This window comes from Petromyzon marinus, chromosome 1, assembly GCF_048934315.1.
Source record: "Petromyzon marinus isolate PM22_M1 ecotype Great Lakes invasive population chromosome 1, UKy_Petmar_22M1.pri1.0, whole genome shotgun sequence".
NCBI classification, from domain to species: Eukaryota; Metazoa; Chordata; class Hyperoartia; order Petromyzontiformes; family Petromyzontidae; genus Petromyzon; species Petromyzon marinus.
The window spans coordinates 32,779,205-32,798,271 of NC_133667.1; the positions used below are offsets into that span (position 1 = coordinate 32,779,205).

General features: G+C 51.8%; 1 protein-coding gene across 1 annotated transcript in view; it reads left to right on the plus strand.

Moving 5' to 3' along the window:
* The window catches only part of XRCC4 (X-ray repair cross complementing 4), a 57,001-nt gene that overhangs the window by 33,084 nt on the left and 4,850 nt on the right, over positions 1–19,067 (plus strand). Inside the window, exon 8 of the mRNA XM_032949555.2 lies at positions 17,687–17,841. Within this exon, the coding sequence (XP_032805446.2) occupies positions 17,687–17,825 (139 nt within the window). The 3' untranslated portion in view covers positions 17,826–17,841. The remainder of the gene's footprint in view (positions 1–17,686; positions 17,842–19,067) is intronic.

A 19,067-nucleotide genomic window follows, 5' to 3' on the forward strand; every position in this document is an offset into this window, starting at 1 on the left:
CCCCTCCTCGCAACCACCGCTGCCATCCCTCCCTTTACACCCCGTCCCTCTCCGCCCCCTTATCCCCCCAATCATCTCCTACTACCCCCTTGCCGCCACCCATCTCTGAAGTGGGGCCTGCTTCAGATTGATCATAGCAGGAGTCCCTTTGACCTGAACTAGTCCCACGCCACCCTCCCCCCATCGCATGACGCCCACGCCCCCCTTCTCCTCTCGCTCTCCCTGCCACCCCCCTCAATATCCCTTCCTCCCTCACTCCTCCCTCCCATCTCCACCTCTCGCCCTTATTTGCTGAACTGGGACTCGAGTTTAGGGGCCGGTGATTTTTCACCGCGGAGTGTGACCGGGCACGGTTTGCCGAGCACGTTCTCTTGTTGACTTGGCTGGGATGCCCGTGGGTGCGTGTAGATGCGTGCATGCGTATGTGCGGTAGTGTAGCAGCGCGCTGCGTTACGAACCTGCCGACCCAGGTTCGATTCCCGCTCACGGTCAACACCAGTGACGTATATCTAAAGCGATCCTGGGCCTCCCCTAGGTAGACTCAGCCTCGAATGAGTACCTGGTATGGGTGTGTAAACATCGCCACTAGGGAGACAAAGGCAGCCTGGCCTGATGTTGGCCACCCACCCCCTCGTGTACCGTTCCGGCCTTCATAGGTGCTCGCTAACAGCACTTTCCCCTACAGTCTGTTAAGGCTATGCGGGGGATCTTTGTGTGCGTGTGTGTGCTTCCAGAGATATCTCATAAAAGTTAGTGCAGTTCCATGTGACAGAGTCGTAGGGTGCCAGGGGGATTTTTTTGGGAGGTGGGGTGATGTGGTGTTGGAGGTGACGGGGTTCAATCGGTTCATGGTAACAGCGAACGTTGTCTGTGTGTGCGTATATATTCTTTAGTGATGACCACTTGGGATTTTTTTTTTGCAATCACTCATTGAATAAGTAGAAACTTTACTTCATTTAAACTTGGAGAGAGCCTAAAGAGACTTTTTCACTGGAGACCTGGGAGATAAAGTAATAGACTGCGTATGTGAAACATGAAAGAACATCTCAAACCTGAAAGGAAAACAAGAAATTCAGCAATGCAGTTATGATGATATTCAGCGTTTTGTCAATTCAATACTGGATATGAAGGCCTCCGCAGACCATGTCAATCATGGGGGTTGTTCAGCCATACTTCACCACGCCGGTTGTCGATGAACAGTTCAGACATCCCTCGCCACCGATGTCAGCCTTGGCCAGGAATCAAACTCATTTGGCTGGGTTCACAGCAGTTCACTGGGTTCATCGCACAACATGATCGCCACTTTGACACCACTCCAGCCCATTCAACCGTAATTTAGTCTAAAATTACAAATTAGTTCCCTGTTTTTTTGTTCCGTTTCCCATTTTATCACAGCCACTGCAGATTTCGAGTGATATTCTGGACTTCATTTAAGTTGCTTGTCTCGTGAGGACAAAGTGGCCCTTACGATTAAACAGAGCCCCGAGCAGCAGCGACTGCCACAGGTGCGTATCACGTGACTTCCACTAAACCCGCGCGTGAGTCAGCATCGAAAACCATGACTCACATTTGTAAAAACAGGGCAAGTTCAATAAAAGTGTGTATGTAAAAAAAACACCCACGCTCGGCACCTCTTATTGAACGGTGCTTTTGAACACTTTATTGAAAAATGCATTCGAATTTTGCAATATATTTTTAGCGGGGCCCCCTACATCCCCTCGTTTTTACGTTTGGTTTGCATTAGCGGGCAGTTACTTCTCCTTGCTGTTTCTCATTACTTTACATTATTACAAGCAACTCCTGCGATACATTATCCCATTGTAAACGGCGGAGGAGGGGGGGCGTGTAAGGTGGGGGAGAGGGGGAAACCCAGTTAATTGCTTCAAAGCCCTCCGCTTGTATCTGGTGAACGCACTGCGATCACTCAGCCTTTGTAAGAAAAAAAAAGCCTGCCGTTACAAAATGTGCCGAGTGAATGCCTGCGGTGATGATGAGGGTCAGGCTTGGCATTGACGGTTGGCCACCGTCGTCACCACCGTCGTCGTTGCCGTGGAAATTTACTCACGACGTGTGGGGGGGGGGGGGGGGGGTTACGTCCGGTTCAGATGTCGGCAACGAGCGAAATCTGAACCGAGCTTTGGGTGCCCCCCCCCCTTCCTCCAAGCCGCATTGACCAGCATGGTGAAGTATGGTGGAACAAACACGCCGTGACCAACACGGCATCGGGAGACATTCATCCAGAGGTGACATGATTAAGGGCTGTTAATCGTTGCGATTATTAAAGATTGGCGTTAAGCTCGGTGTTGCTCTTTGGCATTATGGTTATCGCCGGTGTTAACCGTCGTCTTTGCATTATCCCTCGTATGGACGTGTACAGCCCCTTGCCAAATCCACTGCTGGATGAGGCCTCCCCATGCTGTGCAGGCCGAAGGGGTTCATTGACCGCATTTCACCGTGCTGGTCGGTGCAGGTTCGTGGAGGCGGTGAGCATAGCAGTGGAGTACAACAGTAGATCTTGTTGCACTGCCTTCTGCATCCAACCACTTGGGGCCCCGCAGTAGTCTACTACAGCCTGTTTACGCATTGGCGGTCGCCTATGCAAGCGCTATGCAGTCTCAACCCCGCTTAGCTTCCGAGATCTCACAAGATCGCGCAGGCTCTTTGCACTTATCGCCAAGTTCATCGTGAGTGTTATGGACGGTATTTTGTTTTACATTGGGTTTACAGCTGGGTTCAGTGTTATTGTTTATGTTCGGGATATGGATTATGTTAGAACTTGAGAGTTAGTGTTTGCATTGTCGTAAGTGCGAGGCCAACCGTTCGCGTAAATCTCTGCCTTGTTAAGTTTATGGTGGAATTGCCTTGTGTTGTGTGTTCCTGTTCGAAAGTGCTCTGGTTCGTGTTAGCCTTGGCATCGGTGTATGGTTAGCATTAGGATCGGGGTCGGTGTTAGCCATCGGGGGTTACTGTTAGGGTCGCACAGTTTGTGGCATAAACTCGGGCAACACCTACTCGTGTTGCCAGCATGCGTCTTGGCGTTCTCGTCAGCATGTGTGCGTGTATGTTGAATTTATTTTACACCGTACGTAGCCAACGGTGCCCAAACGGTGGAACGCATCGTCAGCTCGCGTCCACTGCGGGTGACCTCCCAGGGCACGACTGGGATTCGCTCGTTCTTCTCTGAAGTCAGCGTCCGGATTTGTCAACTCAGACATCAGATTTATAGTTGCTACACAATTCATATCCATACAAAAGACAGTTTTCGCATGCCTCTGTATGCAGCGGAGCTTTGTACACACTCCGCAGCCCTCGCATCTCATAACCAATATTATTCTTCCCAGCCTAAAGTCCCCAATATTGCATGGGGTCGACCGCTCGGATTCCCTGTGTCTGTGTACATATATTCTGTCCCTCCTCCCTCGATACATCCACTATCCTCAATTTCAATTAGCACAGTTGGCTACGTACGGTACGAAAGAAGTTCAAACATACATGCATTTCGCTTCACCGCATTCCTCTATCGTACCCCCGGTCTCCCCCTACTCCTTCTGACATGCACCGGTGACACAGGTCAGCACTCTTGCTCATTAGATGATCCTAGTCCCTTGAGTTCTCTCCTGGTTAAAACCAAACAATCTTGAACCTCAAGTTTAATTTCCATAGCCCTTCCCGTTGCATCTTCGTTGCCTCTAGGACAGTTGATTATTGCGGTTGTTCTCAGAGTTAGAATGAACCAAACGAAACGTAAAAATCCGCTTGTAATGTCGTGGTTGTTCGCTGCAGCCGTTGGTGAGCAGGATGAAGCTCGACTTGTTGGGTCAGGCGGCAGGCAGGGAGGGAGGGAGGGAGTCTCTGTCCACTGAACACCGGCTGGGCATCCACCTACCCTCTACCAAACCCTCCGCCACGTTGGGCCCTCTGCTGAGCAAAGACCCAACATGACAAGCGACCAGCAACAAACAGCACTGTTAAAGTTGTAATCGAGATGTCATCATGGCCCAAGGTTTAAATTTCGATTTAAAGCTTTCGTGACTGCAGGGATTCATATTCTTGGTTCTTTCGGATAAAGTCACGTAGAAGGTGAAACAATAAAAATTATAAAAACATAAAGCAATAAAATTATCACGACGTTTCGACTGCAACACAAGCAATCATCATCAGGTGTGAAAACCACAGCAAGAAAATTTTAGCTGAAGTTCGGCCCAAGGTTTGTTGACGCCACCCGCGCCTCGTCACCGCTTTCTAGCCTCTGCCAGATCCTGCCCGTTGTTGCACATTAGACACACGCCTTCCCAAGATCTGCCCGAACAGTAATCCTTTGGCACAGTTGGTAAGGGGTCAACAACTTTTTCTTGAATTGAGCAAGAAATGCACAAAAAGAAGTGGAAAATGTGACGATGGGAGCAGTGCAATGGGTAGACGCAGAAAGGGGATGTGTTGTAACCTGAAGTGTGGTAGCGGTTGAACACTGCTGTGGATGGGACGAGGCAGTCCGTCTGGTAGACCGAGTCCTCAACGTGGGCGGAGGAATTTCACGAGCGAAGCTCACGGCAGCCATGGTAATAGCAGTGGTCGTGATAGCCGGGCTGTCTATGGCAGCCTCACCGGTGGACCTCCTGTACGGCCGCATTACGCACAGCACGAGAGCCCAGGAGCGTCGCCTCCTTCCCGTTGCGAACAATCTCCTCGCCCACCGCGAAAACCCCGGAGGAGCCGCGGCTGGCCGGCTCGGACTCTCGTTCGCTCGGGACTCCTCTCTGTGTTCCGTTAGCGCCACACGCGCCGCAAGTACGCAGCGCGGCAAACCGCAGGCTGGGATCAATTTCCCACCGTCGTCATCTACCGTGCGTTTGCAATAACGGGAGGCTGTGTGTGTTGTTGTTGTCGGTGATGACGGCAGCGGTGAATCATGCGCAGCCTCTGTGCGTCTGCTGCCGCCTGCCAGCGCGGGCTGCCGACGCATTTGTTACTAGCCGTGCATGCCTGCGTCGCCATGGCCACTGGGAAACGGGCTGTGCCGTGTCCAGTAATTGAGGCAGTACTGGCCCAGGATTGGCGGCAGTAGGGCTTGTGTGGCCTTGGGCCCCAGTTCACAATGCACAATAAGGATCCGTGGCTTTGGCCTCCTGTTCAATCCCTACCTCCCCCACCCCCTCCAGACTCCCTCCATCTCTCCCCTGTTATCTGCAGCCAGTAGATTTAGGCTTCGGGATGAAAGCCTTCTCACCCAGTGTTGGTCGTTTGGGCTTGTTTAACCATACTTCACCATGCTGGTCAGTTTAGATTGGTGAGGTTGTGGGGGGGGGGGGGTCAGTGATTCTCAAGCCTTTTTTTTTGGTCATATTCCATCAATGAGAAGTTTGGCTTCACGCGGGGAAGAAACCGGAGAAGCGGGAGAAAATCCACCGCCCAACAAAAGGTGTGACATTCGCTGACCCGCCCATACTGGACGTCTGTGAAAAAATATATTTTCGCTCATCGGATTGTCTACATGTATGTTGAACTTCTTTTGCGTACGTAGCCAGCAGCACTAATCGGAGGTGCGGGGTGGGGTGAAGAACAACAAACTAACACAAGACAAGAAGCATTTCTAAATAAATGAGTTTGCAATCTAGAACTGGACTCCTCCAGTCTAAAGAAAGATTTTGATTCTCCCAAACATTCACTACCATCTCATGGCCACACCCCACAGCCCCACAACTACACCACCTGGCAAACCCTGGCGGTGGTCACCCATCAACAAACTCACCGGGCATGGTCCCGGCTTAGCCCGCGGGTGATTTGACCACAGGTGAATAATTATTTTACGACCCGGCGATGTTTTCCTCCGTATGTTGGTATGAGGCTTCTCGGGGGGAGGGGGGGGCGGTCGATGTCCGTCTGCCTGCAGCTGACGCAGAGTGCGGCTGCCAGGTTTGCTGACCGCTACGTTTTGGGCCGGTAGCGCCTGCGACCCCGCGTCCAGCAAGGTTGGTCTCTTGACCAATGCAGCCCTGACACGAGCAGGGAGCTCGGCCTACTTGAAGGGTTTCCTTTCTCCCAACCGGCACCTCGCCAACTGCTTCGATCCACCAAGGAGCGATCGCTCGGCGCCCCCAGGGTGCGATTGCACACATCTGGGGAGAGTTGTGTCCCGCTTTAAATGGATCCTACCCTGTGGAATTCTCAAACCTTGTCCGATGCGGGGACTGTCTCACCATCCAAAGCTTTAAAAAATAACTTAAAACGTTACCTGTTCGTGCTGCCTGGCATTTACAGATGAGGAATAGCATAGCGTCGCCAAAGTTATAACCTGATTATTTTTCTAATTGCACGCTATTGAAAGGTTTACTGGAGAATGACAATTTTTGCACAGGCACCTTTGTTTACAGAAGGTTCCTTTTAAAGACATAAAGTTTTGATTGCTTATTTATGTGCGCAAAGAGACCCAGGGTTCACCCAAGAGCTCTGGCATCAGCTTATTGAGATAAAAAAAATAGACATGGTATTGTTATTAAAACTCGTGCACACACACACCACACACACATGTACATGTACGTGTGTGTGTGTGCACACGTTAAAGGAAGAAGTTCCCTCCCAGTGAGCGATGTTGTGGTTGTATATATAGTGGCGTTTCATTAATCACAGTCGATAAAGATATGTTCATGGAGGGATGGGGAGGGGGGGAGGGTGGCGTTGGGGGAATATTGTCTGTGACAAGCTGCCGTTGTGTTTCTATTCCGTAAATTTCCCAGTAACGGATTTACAGAATTGAATGCGATAATCGCACCTCCGATTAGCACGGTTGGCCGCGTACAGTGCGAAAGAAGTTCAACATACAATCTGAATTTAAGGCAATTTGCACTCTTGTAGTTTATCCATGGCCCCGATGCATTGGGGCCACACACTCGTCACCTTCTTAGCGCCACATTTTCGTAGATTTCACGGATGAGACGAGAGTTTGCGTTGTGTTGCGGTTTTCTAGGGGCCGTGAGGCTCTCAGGTTCAAGTGTGCTAGAGCTCGCACGTGCCCGCTGACTCTCCGCCTCGTTTTATGCGATGCCAAGGCAATTCAAGGAATAAAAGTCCTAAAAAAATCATTCCTGGCCATAAATATCTGCATTAACGGGCAGGTAACTATTTGTAATCGATTCATCAATTCAAGTCGAGAATTGCTATGGAAGGGACTTCAAAAATACTTCAAGCAGGCTTCACCCTTTCTGGCAATTAACCAAAATTATTGCCAATATTCATATTTCATAATTTTAATATTGGCAAAAACAAATACCCTATTCAAGTTGGGGGGCATACTTAATTTTTTCTCACAAGGTCTGAAGATTAGATTGTTGCACGACAGTCAAAGCGACGCATGTATATTTTTTTATTCTCAGAGCTATAATATTGCCAAGTAAAGTGGGGGGGGGGGGAAATCAAATGTAATGTCATGGTTTTGTATGCTGTTGCTGCTCACGGTCATTGATGACCTCGGCTGAGACAATCAACCCTCTGCTACACTTTAGAATAACAGGCGGCTACCCAGATTCGAACCCAGGCAGTCAACAGTGCCGGTTCAGCGATCTGGCCACCTCTGAGCCACCTTGCCACCTCTGCAACAGTTGGAATAGTTAAATAGTTGAATAGAGCCACCAGCAAATTTTTGTTGTTGTTAATGTCGAATGGTAAATGTTGCCGGTTTACTCTCCAACACACCGGTGTGCTGAAGTCGTAACTAATTGGCACGTTTTGTTTACATTACAAACCTTAATGATTGTGGGTAATACTGGTCGCGAAAGCATACGTGTTAAACCAAAAAAAATCTTCGAATGGTGATTGCACCACGGACAGACGCCAGGGCCGGTGGAGGTGCAGAGGGATTTACATCGAGCGAGGATGTTTTCGTAGCGCTTTTAAGCTGTATATTTATTTATTTATTCCCACCTCTGTCGTCGTAGTTTGACGGATTAGCAGGCATCACGTCAAATGGAGCTTGTCTCCTCGCCCGGTCGGCATCCATCATCCATCAATCGCTCCCCGCAGGATTACGGGTCATAGTCCTGGAGCAGGTCCTAGGCAGCCATGAACCTGCCAAAGGGTCAGACCCAGCAAGGGTCGGGTTGGGGTTCTGATTGGGGGTTGGGGAAAGGGTGGTGGTAGCGGTGGTAGCGGTGGTTTTGAGGGCAGTTCAGGGTCAGCCCCTTCTTTATGAGTCCCTTTTGGCTAAATCCAGGTTTCGAGCAGTGGGTGTCAAGTGTCAACGGCCCAGTAGGAAGACTCTTCATGTCCAACAGTAGGGGTGTTGTTAATTAGGGCCCTGTGTCGGCAGGAGGCCTGTGAGACGTGGCACAGAAATGCAAGGCAGCGATGGGCAGCGATGGGCGCCGGCTCTCCTGGAGAGACCTGCAGTGGGAGGCTCTCGATAACCGCCGTGTCCCACGGCGATCGTTGGCGCGAGCAGAATTTCAGTTTCTCTAAATCATTACGTTGGGTCAAGTGAAAACATTTTACAAGTTCCCAGCGTTCTTCCTCACGTCACGAATACCCCCTCAAATTAAGAGCGTATCGCCACGCATAACAGGAGAATGAAGGCCACATGGCCAGAGACAGAGATTTATGGCCCGTGAGCCGTACGTGTCGGCCCTATCAAACGGCCGTCTGTAAATTGACCAGGAGGCTGGTCTTCATTAGGAGGTAACTTTCTCTGAACAAAGGAAGTGATTAATAAAAAAAAAAAACCCACGCCCACGAATCTTTTAACGGGCCCGCAATTAATGGGACACCGACACGAGAGGTCTCGGAGGTTGAATCCGAAGGGCCGCGCGTAACCGCGTGGCTGAACTTGCCCCGCTCTCGTCGCCGATAACCCCGCTGCGGCTCCGGCTCCAGCGTCGGAAGCCATCGAATGTTTTATTTGCGGCAGGAAGCTCATTAGTGCGCCAGGGCCCGGCCGTAAAAATACCTCCGCCCCCGGCGCTGGGCGGCGGCAGGCAGCTTCACTAACCGGAGGGAGAGATCACAGAGAGGAAGAGAGAAGAGGAGGAGGGCACAGCGCTCAGGGACCGGTTGGCCGACGCGTGTCCGTCCGTTGGGAGACAACAACTTCTTCAAGCTGTCATTTGGCCCGTCGCCGTCCAGTGTTCACAGACGCGCAATTACAGCGCAAAGGGAGATGCACCGTGGGGGGGGGGGGGGGGGGGGGGTGGTGGGGGTTCTCGGTTGGCTTTGTAATTGTCCTCCGTTGTGCCCGTAAATCGTTCATTCGTACCCTTTTATTTCCGACCAGGTGAGAGCCAATTGAGACTATAAGGGTTTTTTCGGAGAAAATTATTTGACCGACATGTTTGATGTTTGATTGGAAAATCAATTCTACCGGTGGTGTTTGATACAAGAAAAAGTCATTTGACACCAAAGTGTCTGGCAGAAAGTCCTTTTGCACCAGTGTACGGCGTGATACGGCCGGCCTTTGTCTCGCAGTCTTCTGCGGATTTTGATGTTTGGCAGGTGCAAGGCCCTCCTCTATGTCTTTTGGAAGGGCGACGATATTCAAAAATTGCTGTGAAAAGAAAATAACATGAACTCAAATATGGGTCGCAAAAAATTCATGCGGTTTATTGCTTCTATAAACCTCAGCAAACATGGAATATACGTTATTCATATTTGTTTACAACAGACTTTAAAAAAAACACCATTAGACATTAAAATAGGCATATTTTAGTGAAGCAAAACATCGTTAAGCATTCAAATATGAAGATACATTTTTGTTTGGCTGTGATGGAAAACTACTGTTGAGATTGCTTTAGTATTTTTTTCTACTTTTTTTTACCTAAGAGGGCTTGTTTGAGTTTATTTAATCTATTTAAAACTTTTTTTTATTTTACCAGGTAAGGCCCACTGAGCTACGTAGCTCTTTTTCAGAAGCGACCTGGCCACGAATTTTAGCTCAACGACGTGGCTTATGTGGATATTGATAGCAGCCAAATACTCTTAAACGCATGTTTCCAAATGTGGAGGGAAAAACCGGAGGACCCGGGGAAAATTTCACGCGACCATGGGGAGAGAGAGAGACACGCAGACTCCAAATATACAGCAGGTGTCAGAATCGGGATCGAACCCATGACCTCCTGCGTACCAGACGAGGTAGTTAACATCTACGCCACTGTGGCACCCTTGATTTGTTACACGGATTATCCCGTTTAGCTAGTTAGGTAGATCTGTGGTGCACGAGGACAGCAACAACAACGAAAACAAAAGATAAAAAAACATCGATATTGGAGAGAACGAATGCAGGGTCCTTGAGGAATATTTCACAACTAACAGTCTATTTGACGGACGTAAATTAAGTACAACTGCGAATCAAAACGTTTTTTTTTTAAAGCAAGAGGCGCCACAAAAGTTACAGGTACCGGTGCACGTAAGCTTGATATTTGAGTCTTACAGTGATGTACCTTGCTGTTCTCAAGGAGCATAAATCATCACGTGAGCTCCAGTCATCCTCCCAGTGGCTTTTGGCTGCTAGCAAAAACTTTAGATGCACTCATGCAGCCGTCTGGAATGCTCTTCCGATATTTTGGAAGGCGCTGGAGCTTTAAAACAGCTTTTTGTGTCTAGTTTGTTTGTCCTCCCCCCGCACCTCTGATTATAACGGTTGGCTACCTACGGTGCGAAAGAACTTCAACATACGTACCTACAAATTGAAAAAGACCGTGCAAACATATGGGAGCAAGAGGCGCCCGTAAACAGGCTTGGTGAATTTTATGGCGTCGGTGTAACCTCGGGGCAGTGTGGAATTGTAGTGCACTCACGGAGTGGAGCTTCTGTTTTAATTCATGCCTTCGCATCCGCCCGCGGTATGTTAATGTTCATCACGACAACAACAAAAAAAAGAGAAATCTGCAACACATTGTGTGAAACGTTTCGCCACTTTCTGGGAAACGCAGTCCATATTTTCCCGCGGGTTATCGTCTTCCCACCGCCGTTGCCAATCTGAGAAAAATCTGCAAAAGCTATCGCGGCCAACGGAGAACATAAAAAGGCGTCGTTGCTTTACATTTTATTCGGGGCGGAATTGACGAAAGCGCACGAAGCGTGAACGCAACCCGGCAAACTTGGGTTCAATCCTGTGCCTCCGTTGGACGTTTATGAGGTCCTGGGCCTCTCCTTGCCACCCCCCCCCCCCCCCCCCGTCGTGTCCCGAGAGAGACACCCCTGGCGAATTGACTTTCAAAAGATTAAAGTGTTCACGGTGCCCTTGAAGGGTGGGAATAACGCTCGCTATAAAAAAAAAACGCCTTCGGTATTAAAAAGTGGAGACGTCTCCTCCGCACGTGTGGGTGGGTGGGCGCGCGCCGACAGATCATTTAAAATGCGACTATTTTAGAGAATCGGTTTCTGAATGTGTTTGTATGTATGTTCAACCGCATGAAAATACACCTACTCTCAACCGCAAGCAGGCTGGGCAAACATTTCACTTGGAGACAAGAAAAAAACCCAGAAGAGACAGCAAGCGCAGTAAAAACACGGTGCATGCACGCGCGCCTACACGCTTACACACGCACGTGCGTACACGTACACAGCTCAACTACAAGAAACTGACTCGCCGATCACACTCGGGGAAATGACCGGCGTTCTGCTCTCTGCATTCAAGGTGCCGCGCGACTTCCACAGTCATTTTGGCGGTGATTTATAATGATGATCGTAATGAGGGCCGGGGTTCCAAGTTCACCGTCGCGCGCCATGTGCTGCCCTATTAGCTCTAAGTGTGGGCACGTGTGTGTGTGTGTGTGCGCACGCGCGTATGCGCGCGCGCATGCACGCACGGCCATCCTTTTGACACTGCCCAGATGTCCGTTTTTAAACAAGGCCACGCGGCCTTTGATCACTGAGGGGCTGCGGCACGTGTGTGTCCGACGCAAGGCTGACAAATTCGCGGATCCTACCGAGGTCGCTCCGCGCCGTGCTCCGGCTGTTCGTCCGTGGTGTCCGGCGACAATTAGCTTCGCTTTGCTCCGCGATCCTCTCCCTCCCTTCTTCCTTGCGTCCCGAAAGCTTATGGTTTGGTTTTTTTCTCCTTGGCTGAACCTCCTACAACTCCTAAATCCTGCCTCATCCTGCGTCCTCTTCGTGGCAGCTGTGGTCTGTCAGCCGCTGTCCAGAATGAGTGGTGGTATGCGCGTGTGTGTTTAAAGGAACATGCAAAGTGAAATATGTAGTCCTTGTCCTATAGATTAGAGGCTCGGTGCTTCCCCACTCGCCTGACGCGATGAACGTGTCGCCATTCAGGTTCGCGATTCAATCCATGATTTGATTCTCCTTATATTGTTTTGGTGGATGTGTGTAGCAGCCCATAGAGGCTTGCAGGGGTTATAGTATGCATTCCATACGACATACATGAGCACATGCATCGCCAACAACCTGTGCAGTGCATCTTTCTCCCTTTTGTTTCCTTCTCCTCTCCAACTTTATTCCAGTGGTGCTGTCAGCAGCATGTCAAAAGCGGTGTCCCTTCGGAGCTCTCTTCTGCTCCTACTATAATCGTCATCATCATCACCTATGCTCATTCCACTGCTGCATGTAGGCCTCCCCATCAGCGGCCGCCGCCCCGCCACCGCCACATCTCACAAAAACCTACGATGCAGCAATGCACCCGGCACCTGCACTGGAACTGATCTCATCGTCGCTCCGCCTCATCGGGGGAAAGCCCTCTCGAATGCGTTCCGTTCCTTGGCTGCCGCTCCGTTAAACGTTCTAGACGGTCGTCGTCGTCCATCGTCCCTACTCGCGACGTTGCCCTGCCCAAGCCCGCTTACTTTCATGCTCGCCGCCGTGCAACTTATCACACGGCTCGCATTTTCTGGTGACTCGGGACCGTGGAATCGTCTGTGTCGAAGAGGTGCGGCTGAGTGCGGGCGACGATTTTTGTATACTGTACGTTGAACTTCTTTTGCACCGTACGTAGCCAACCGTGCTAATCGGAGGTGCGGGGGGAAGGACAACACAATGTAGTCTCGTTCTTTCCAAACCATTGCAAGCGGGGGGTGGGGGGAGGGGCATCCTTTCTTTTTTTAACCCCCAAACAATAAAGGAGTGACCCAGCTGAAGCTTTAGCGAGTTCGCAAAGCTTCTATTATTGCATTACCTCTGGCAGAAATGTAAAAATGCCGAAGGATAAAAGATCGATTCGCCCCGCTGCCTCGCGTTTGCCCCTCGAGATGGGAGACGCGCAGCGAGCGGACCGAACAGCGTGCCGCACGGCGGGGTGAATTTACGCAACGGGACCGGACGGAGATGAATAATGCAGCGACGGGGCGGTGATTGGTGGGAGGCGGGCGGGGGGGGGGGGCAGCTCGAGGAGCCAGTAAGATTGTCGGGGAGATCGGGAGTAGCGGCATCTGGATTGCACATCGGTGGGGGGGGGGGGTGAGAGGCACGGGGGGGGAGTGGAAGGGGGGGGGGCGAGGGCGTGGCCTAGGGAGGGACATTGGCCCCTGTCGGCCCGGCCCGAGTGGACCATTTTACTTTCTCCAGAAAGTAAAATTGCCGCGCCGTGCGTCATCGCGCCAGCTTTTCGCTGCTCTAACGAGGGTCGGGGTCGTGATTGTGTGTGGGGTGGGGGCGCACTGCGCTGTGCTGCGCTACGAACCCGGCGACCTGAGTTCGATTCCCCCGCCGTGGCTAACCGGTACTGCCCCCCCCCCCAGCCCGCCCCCCGACCTGCTGACGTCGACTCGCACTCACCAGCGTGGGTGGTGAAGCGTGGTGAAAACTGCAGACGAAGCAATCGTTAATTTGAGGTTATTCGGCATACTGTACCGTGAGAAGTTGACCCTGTTCAGAGAAAGTGTTTTGGCAGGCAGTAATTGGTCAAAGTGTTTGGCAAGCAGTAATTGATCAAAGTGTTTAGCAAGCAGTAATTGATCAAATCAGTAATTGATCAAAGCAGTCTTAAAAAGTAACCCTTATATGTATGTTGAACTTCCTTCGCGCCGTACATAGCCAACCGTCCTTCTCGGCGGTGCGGGGGAAGGTCACCAAACTGTTCTCTAGAGTTTTCAATCTAGATTGAAAATTCACAAAGTGACAGAGCACGATTTTAACTAGAATATTGGCCCGAGTGGACCAAAGCTCACGCTGAGCCAGCGATGCTTATGATAATAAGAGTAATGGTAGCTGCTTCCAAAGATACCACTGTAGTAGCCAAAAAGTAACTTTTCTCCAATTCTCTCCAAATTCAATCTTTTGTTCCCACTCCTAGTGCCCGTGCGACACGTCGATAACAAAACGTCAAAACGTCAAACCGTCGAACTCGTCATGCAAAGAAGAACATCTCACAAGACAGCCAGAGGGAAGAACTGCATGTGCATGCATTGTCTTGTGTGGTGAATTGTTTGATGCAACTGATAACAGCCGCCACTCATAGTCATCCCGGGAAGGCTTGCAGACTGCAGCTGTCCCGAAAAGAGGACGATCCGGGGAAAAAAAAAACAGTACAGGTGGCAACCCTAGCCACATCTCTTGCCAACCCACTGTGCATGCGTGTGTGTACGTGTGTGTACGTGTGGTCTCACTCCCCAGTGGTGATGTTTACACACCGCACCAGGTAATCAATTTGAGGCTGAGTCGACCAAGGGGAGGCCCGGGACTGGTTCAGATAATCGTCACTAGTGTCGGTGGCCATGAGCGGGAATCGAACTCGGCTCGTCGGGTTTATAGCGTGGTGCTGGCCACCCACCCCTCCATTGTGTTCCGTTCCGGCCTTCATAGGTGCCACTCGCTAACAGCACAACACTTGCCCCAAAAAAAACTGTTAAGGGCTACACGGGGGGGTCAGTTCCCGTTTGTTAATGGAGTTGCAAACGGCAGGAGCAGGTACAGCGAGGCTCCAGCGAGTGCTCATAAACCCCGCCGAATTATTCGTTCTAGGGAACCTCACGCACGCTCACAAGCCCACACGCGGCGCACAAGGGTGAGAGCGGTGGCGTTTGTTGCCAGCGCCCGGGCAGTATGGGACACTGTGTACCGTCCGCAGTGTGTGCCCTCTGTAGTGTTTACCATCTATTATAGCGTGTACGATCCACCCTGTGTACCGTCCACCTTGTGTACCATTCACACTGTGTACCGTCCAACTTGTGTACCGTCCACAGTGTGTGGCATCTCCTCATTGGCTGACTTGGTGGCCTCGTGCGAAACTCTTCGTCGCAGACTTTAGACGCCGACTTGAATTTGCTTTATTTGCGGTGTAAAAAAATAGAAATTGATCTAATTTCTAAATATTGACGGACGGCTACCGCCGCCGCCACCGACACCGCAACAGCCGCCGGCATCGCTGCGGCGGCAAACTCGGCTTGGGGGAGAGACCCCGACAACGCAAATCGAATCAACTCACTCGGAGACAGGCTCCCGCACCCCCGGCGTCAGGCAGGACGCGGAACGGGCCTGGAGCGGCTGTGAGAACAACTACAAAAAAAACAACAAAAACCCATCGCTCTCGAGCTTCGGGGGGGGGGGGGGGGGTTACTGATGTAATTTCACTGGCGGCCTCCGAGGTGGTGTTTACTTGGCGCGTTGAGATTATCGCGCGAGCGAGCCAATGCGCGAGAATAAATCCCCACACGTGCTCGCTGGCAGCGGCAGCGGCGGCAGCAGCAGCAGCAGCAGCGGGCGAACACTCTGTACGTACGTGCGTTGAACTTCTTTCGCACCGTATGTAGCCAACCGTGCTAATCGATGGTGCGGGGGAGGGACAGCACCGTCAACAAACTTTTACTTCCTTACCCCCACACCCGCCCGCCGTCGCTGGCGGCACTCCGCTGTTCCTGCTGCTGCGCCGTTTGTATTTAATTTAGTTTCTGTATTATTACATGTTTCTGTCATCTCGAAATCCAGCTTGTGCGCCGCTGCTCGTCCGTTCTCCCTCAATCCTCGTCGTGCCCGTCCTATTTCCGCTCGGCCTTGTTTATTTTCTCGGAGACTGAGCTCTGCACTTCTGACACAGCGCCCCACCGCCTCCCGGCTGTAGCATGGTTGGGGAGACCGCGAGAGAGTGAACGTAGCATGCATCGTCACCCGCACGGCGTGGGTTCATCGCGAGGCGTGGGGCGATTGCACGTAGTTTTTTTACGCCGTGGGAGGCAGCACGTACAAGACACATAAACTGCGATAAAGTTTGTATTTATTTATTTTACCAGGAAGGCCCATTGAGCTACAAAGCTCTTTTTCAGAAGTGACCTGGCCACAAATAATAGCTCAACGAAGCAGCTTATCACGTGTATATCCGTAGCAGCCAAATTCTCTTGAACACGTGATGTGCTAAAGAGTATTTGACTGTGGAGGGAAAAACTGGAGTACCCGGAGAAAAATCCACGCGTGCATGGGGAGAGAGAGCATGCAAACTCCAAATATACAGCAGGCGTCAGGGGTTGGGATTGAACCCACGCACTCCTGTATATCAGGCGAGGTCGTGAACATCTTGCCACCGAGGCGCCCTTTTGGGCCCCCTCATTGAGTTGGTATTCGCGTGCCTCGTCTGATACTTCACATGGGCCGGCCTCAGCTCGTCGTTATCCCTGCCCCCCCCCCATTAACTTAAAATTGGTTCACCGGCATGCCTCATCAGCAGTAGCCACTTTCGCCAGGCAATATGGCACGAGGCGGGCACGGCAGCGAGGAGGCCAATCGCGAGCGAGCGTTCTTGATCACATGACTTATCCGAAACGACGCGCGGCGTGCGATGGGCTCACCGGGCGATGCGTGTTCCTCACAGCGAGCGTGGATTTTAGAAAAATAATTCCGCTGCGCGATTGCGCGTCACTTGCAGAGGGCCCGAGGGGGTTCAGTGTAGGAGTGAAACAGAACCAATCTGCCGCTCCGTGTGTGTGTGTGTGCGTGTGCGATTGTTACCACTGGTTTTAATCGGCAAATGAATGATTTGCTCTGTTGTTACAAAGCTATACGCAGCACGTAAGTCAGAGAGTGATTCACGTGTGATTTAGCATGGAAAATAATGAGCTCATGTGTACGGGTAATGGGTGTGGCGTATTTGGTTAGTGTACCATTTTACGAACCTGGCAACCTGAGTTTGATCTTCAGCCATTCCTGACGGCAGTGATGAGTGAAATCTGAACCGGTCTTGGGCTAACACACACCCCGCCACCTCCCACTTCACCAGTCGCCTCGACCAGGAGGATGGTGAAATATGGTCAAGCAAGCCTATTGCTGGAGGAATGATGGCATGAGTTGACCCCTAGCAAGGATATAATTTTGCGACCTCCCAAACAGTTGGTCGCAATTTCTAAACCATGGTGCCACCCAGCGAGAATGGAGCGTTAACTGTGTTACTCGCCAACAGTCATACTACGTAGAGACTTGCACCCACCATAGGAATGTGGAATTTCACAATGACCACTCGGAATGAAGCTCCCTTTCGGGGCTTTCCCAGTAGGGAACTCTCGGAAGGGGGCTCGCTCGGAGGAGCTTTGCCAGGAGGGCCCCCTAGGAAGGGGGTTTGCTTGGGGGGGCTTTGCCAGGATGGACCCCTAGCCAGGGGTTGGCACTCTAGGGTGGATGCTGCCACACGCTCTCAGCGAGCGTTCCCACACTCGACTCGGCGTGGGGGCGGTGACTCTTTACGCGTCCTTCTGAACTCGCCCGCTGCCCTTTCCCCCCAACCTCCCCCCCTCCCCATCCACCCTCCGACCCCCCCCGCCCCCCGTAGGTCCAGGCCGGCCCGTAGGGGCGAGGCTCAACCAGAGCCCACCACCGCATCCCGCCAGAGCCTCCGGAAGGCCGCATGCGGCGGCGGCAGCGGCGGAGGCAACAGCGACGACACCTTGGAGCTGCTGTACGACTTCTAGGCGCGCCCGAGCGACGGTGAGCGATGATGGCCTTCAGGTTTAAATCTCGCCTCTTAAAAGCCAAGCCCTCGGAAACGCTTGGCATATCTGCAACGCCCACGTAATAGCAACGTGCGGCCCCGCTAAGACGTGTTGGGTTCCGTGCATTAGTGTGCACGCCGGTGTTTTGCCGCGAGTTACCATTGGCGCCCGCTCGGTTTATTTTCTTTTTTTGGGGGGGGGGGGGGTCGGTGGTGCAGACGATGATTATGATTATGACGACGACGATGATGACGACGATGATGAATTTGGGGTCGAACGAGAGCTCGTACCGTTCGAGCTGTGCAGCGACATTCCTCTTCGGGAGCCTCACGTCGGAGGGGTCACGGTTTGTTAGGAGCGTGTTCAGCCAGCGGGGTGGGGGGGGGCGACGTAGATTTCGAGACGCAAGGTAGATTTAATTCTGCTGGCTGAGCCGTGGTGCCGTTGGCGAGCCGGCGTGAGGCACAAGGTGGCGGTGGTGGTGATGGCGGTGGCAGTGGCAGTGGTGGCGGTGGGGTCGGCACAACACCTGCCCTCTCTCGCTGCTGATGTTCACGCATAGTGCCAGGTGTTCACTTAAGATCTGAGTAAATCTACAAGTGCCACAAGCCGCGATCAATTACCAATACTTGCGACTGGGTTCGTAACGCAGTGGGGTGATCGCTATACCACCACTCACCTATCTAATGACCATCGCCCATGAGCTATCCACTGCTGGATGAAGGCCTCCCCCACACCGTTTTCTCCTTTGGCTGCCACAATCGTTAGCCCAACTCCCCTCCACGCACGTGAATGTAACTCTCGGGGTTGAGGATGGGTGGCGCAGTGGTTCACGCACTGCGCTCCCAACCTGGCGACCCGAGTTTGACACCCGGACACGGCTAACATCATCGACAGCTGCTGCCTGAACAGGTCCTGGGTCTCTCCCTTCACCAACCCGCTCTGAACCAGCATGGTGAAGTATGGTCAAACAAATCCTCCACCCCGCCCCGCCCATCATGACCAACAACGAAGCCCTTCAATCAGCGTCAGAATCACACGTCTGTAATTTACCACGAACAACGATTTTAACATCGGTATCCACAGTTACGTACTTTACGTGCACTCCCGCGGGTGCAGTTGGGCATGTTTACACATGAAGAGAATATGTTTTGTCGTGAGTCATGTTTCTGTCAGGCACGGCCTCCAGCGAACTCCGTGTGTGAATGGTTTGTCTTCTGC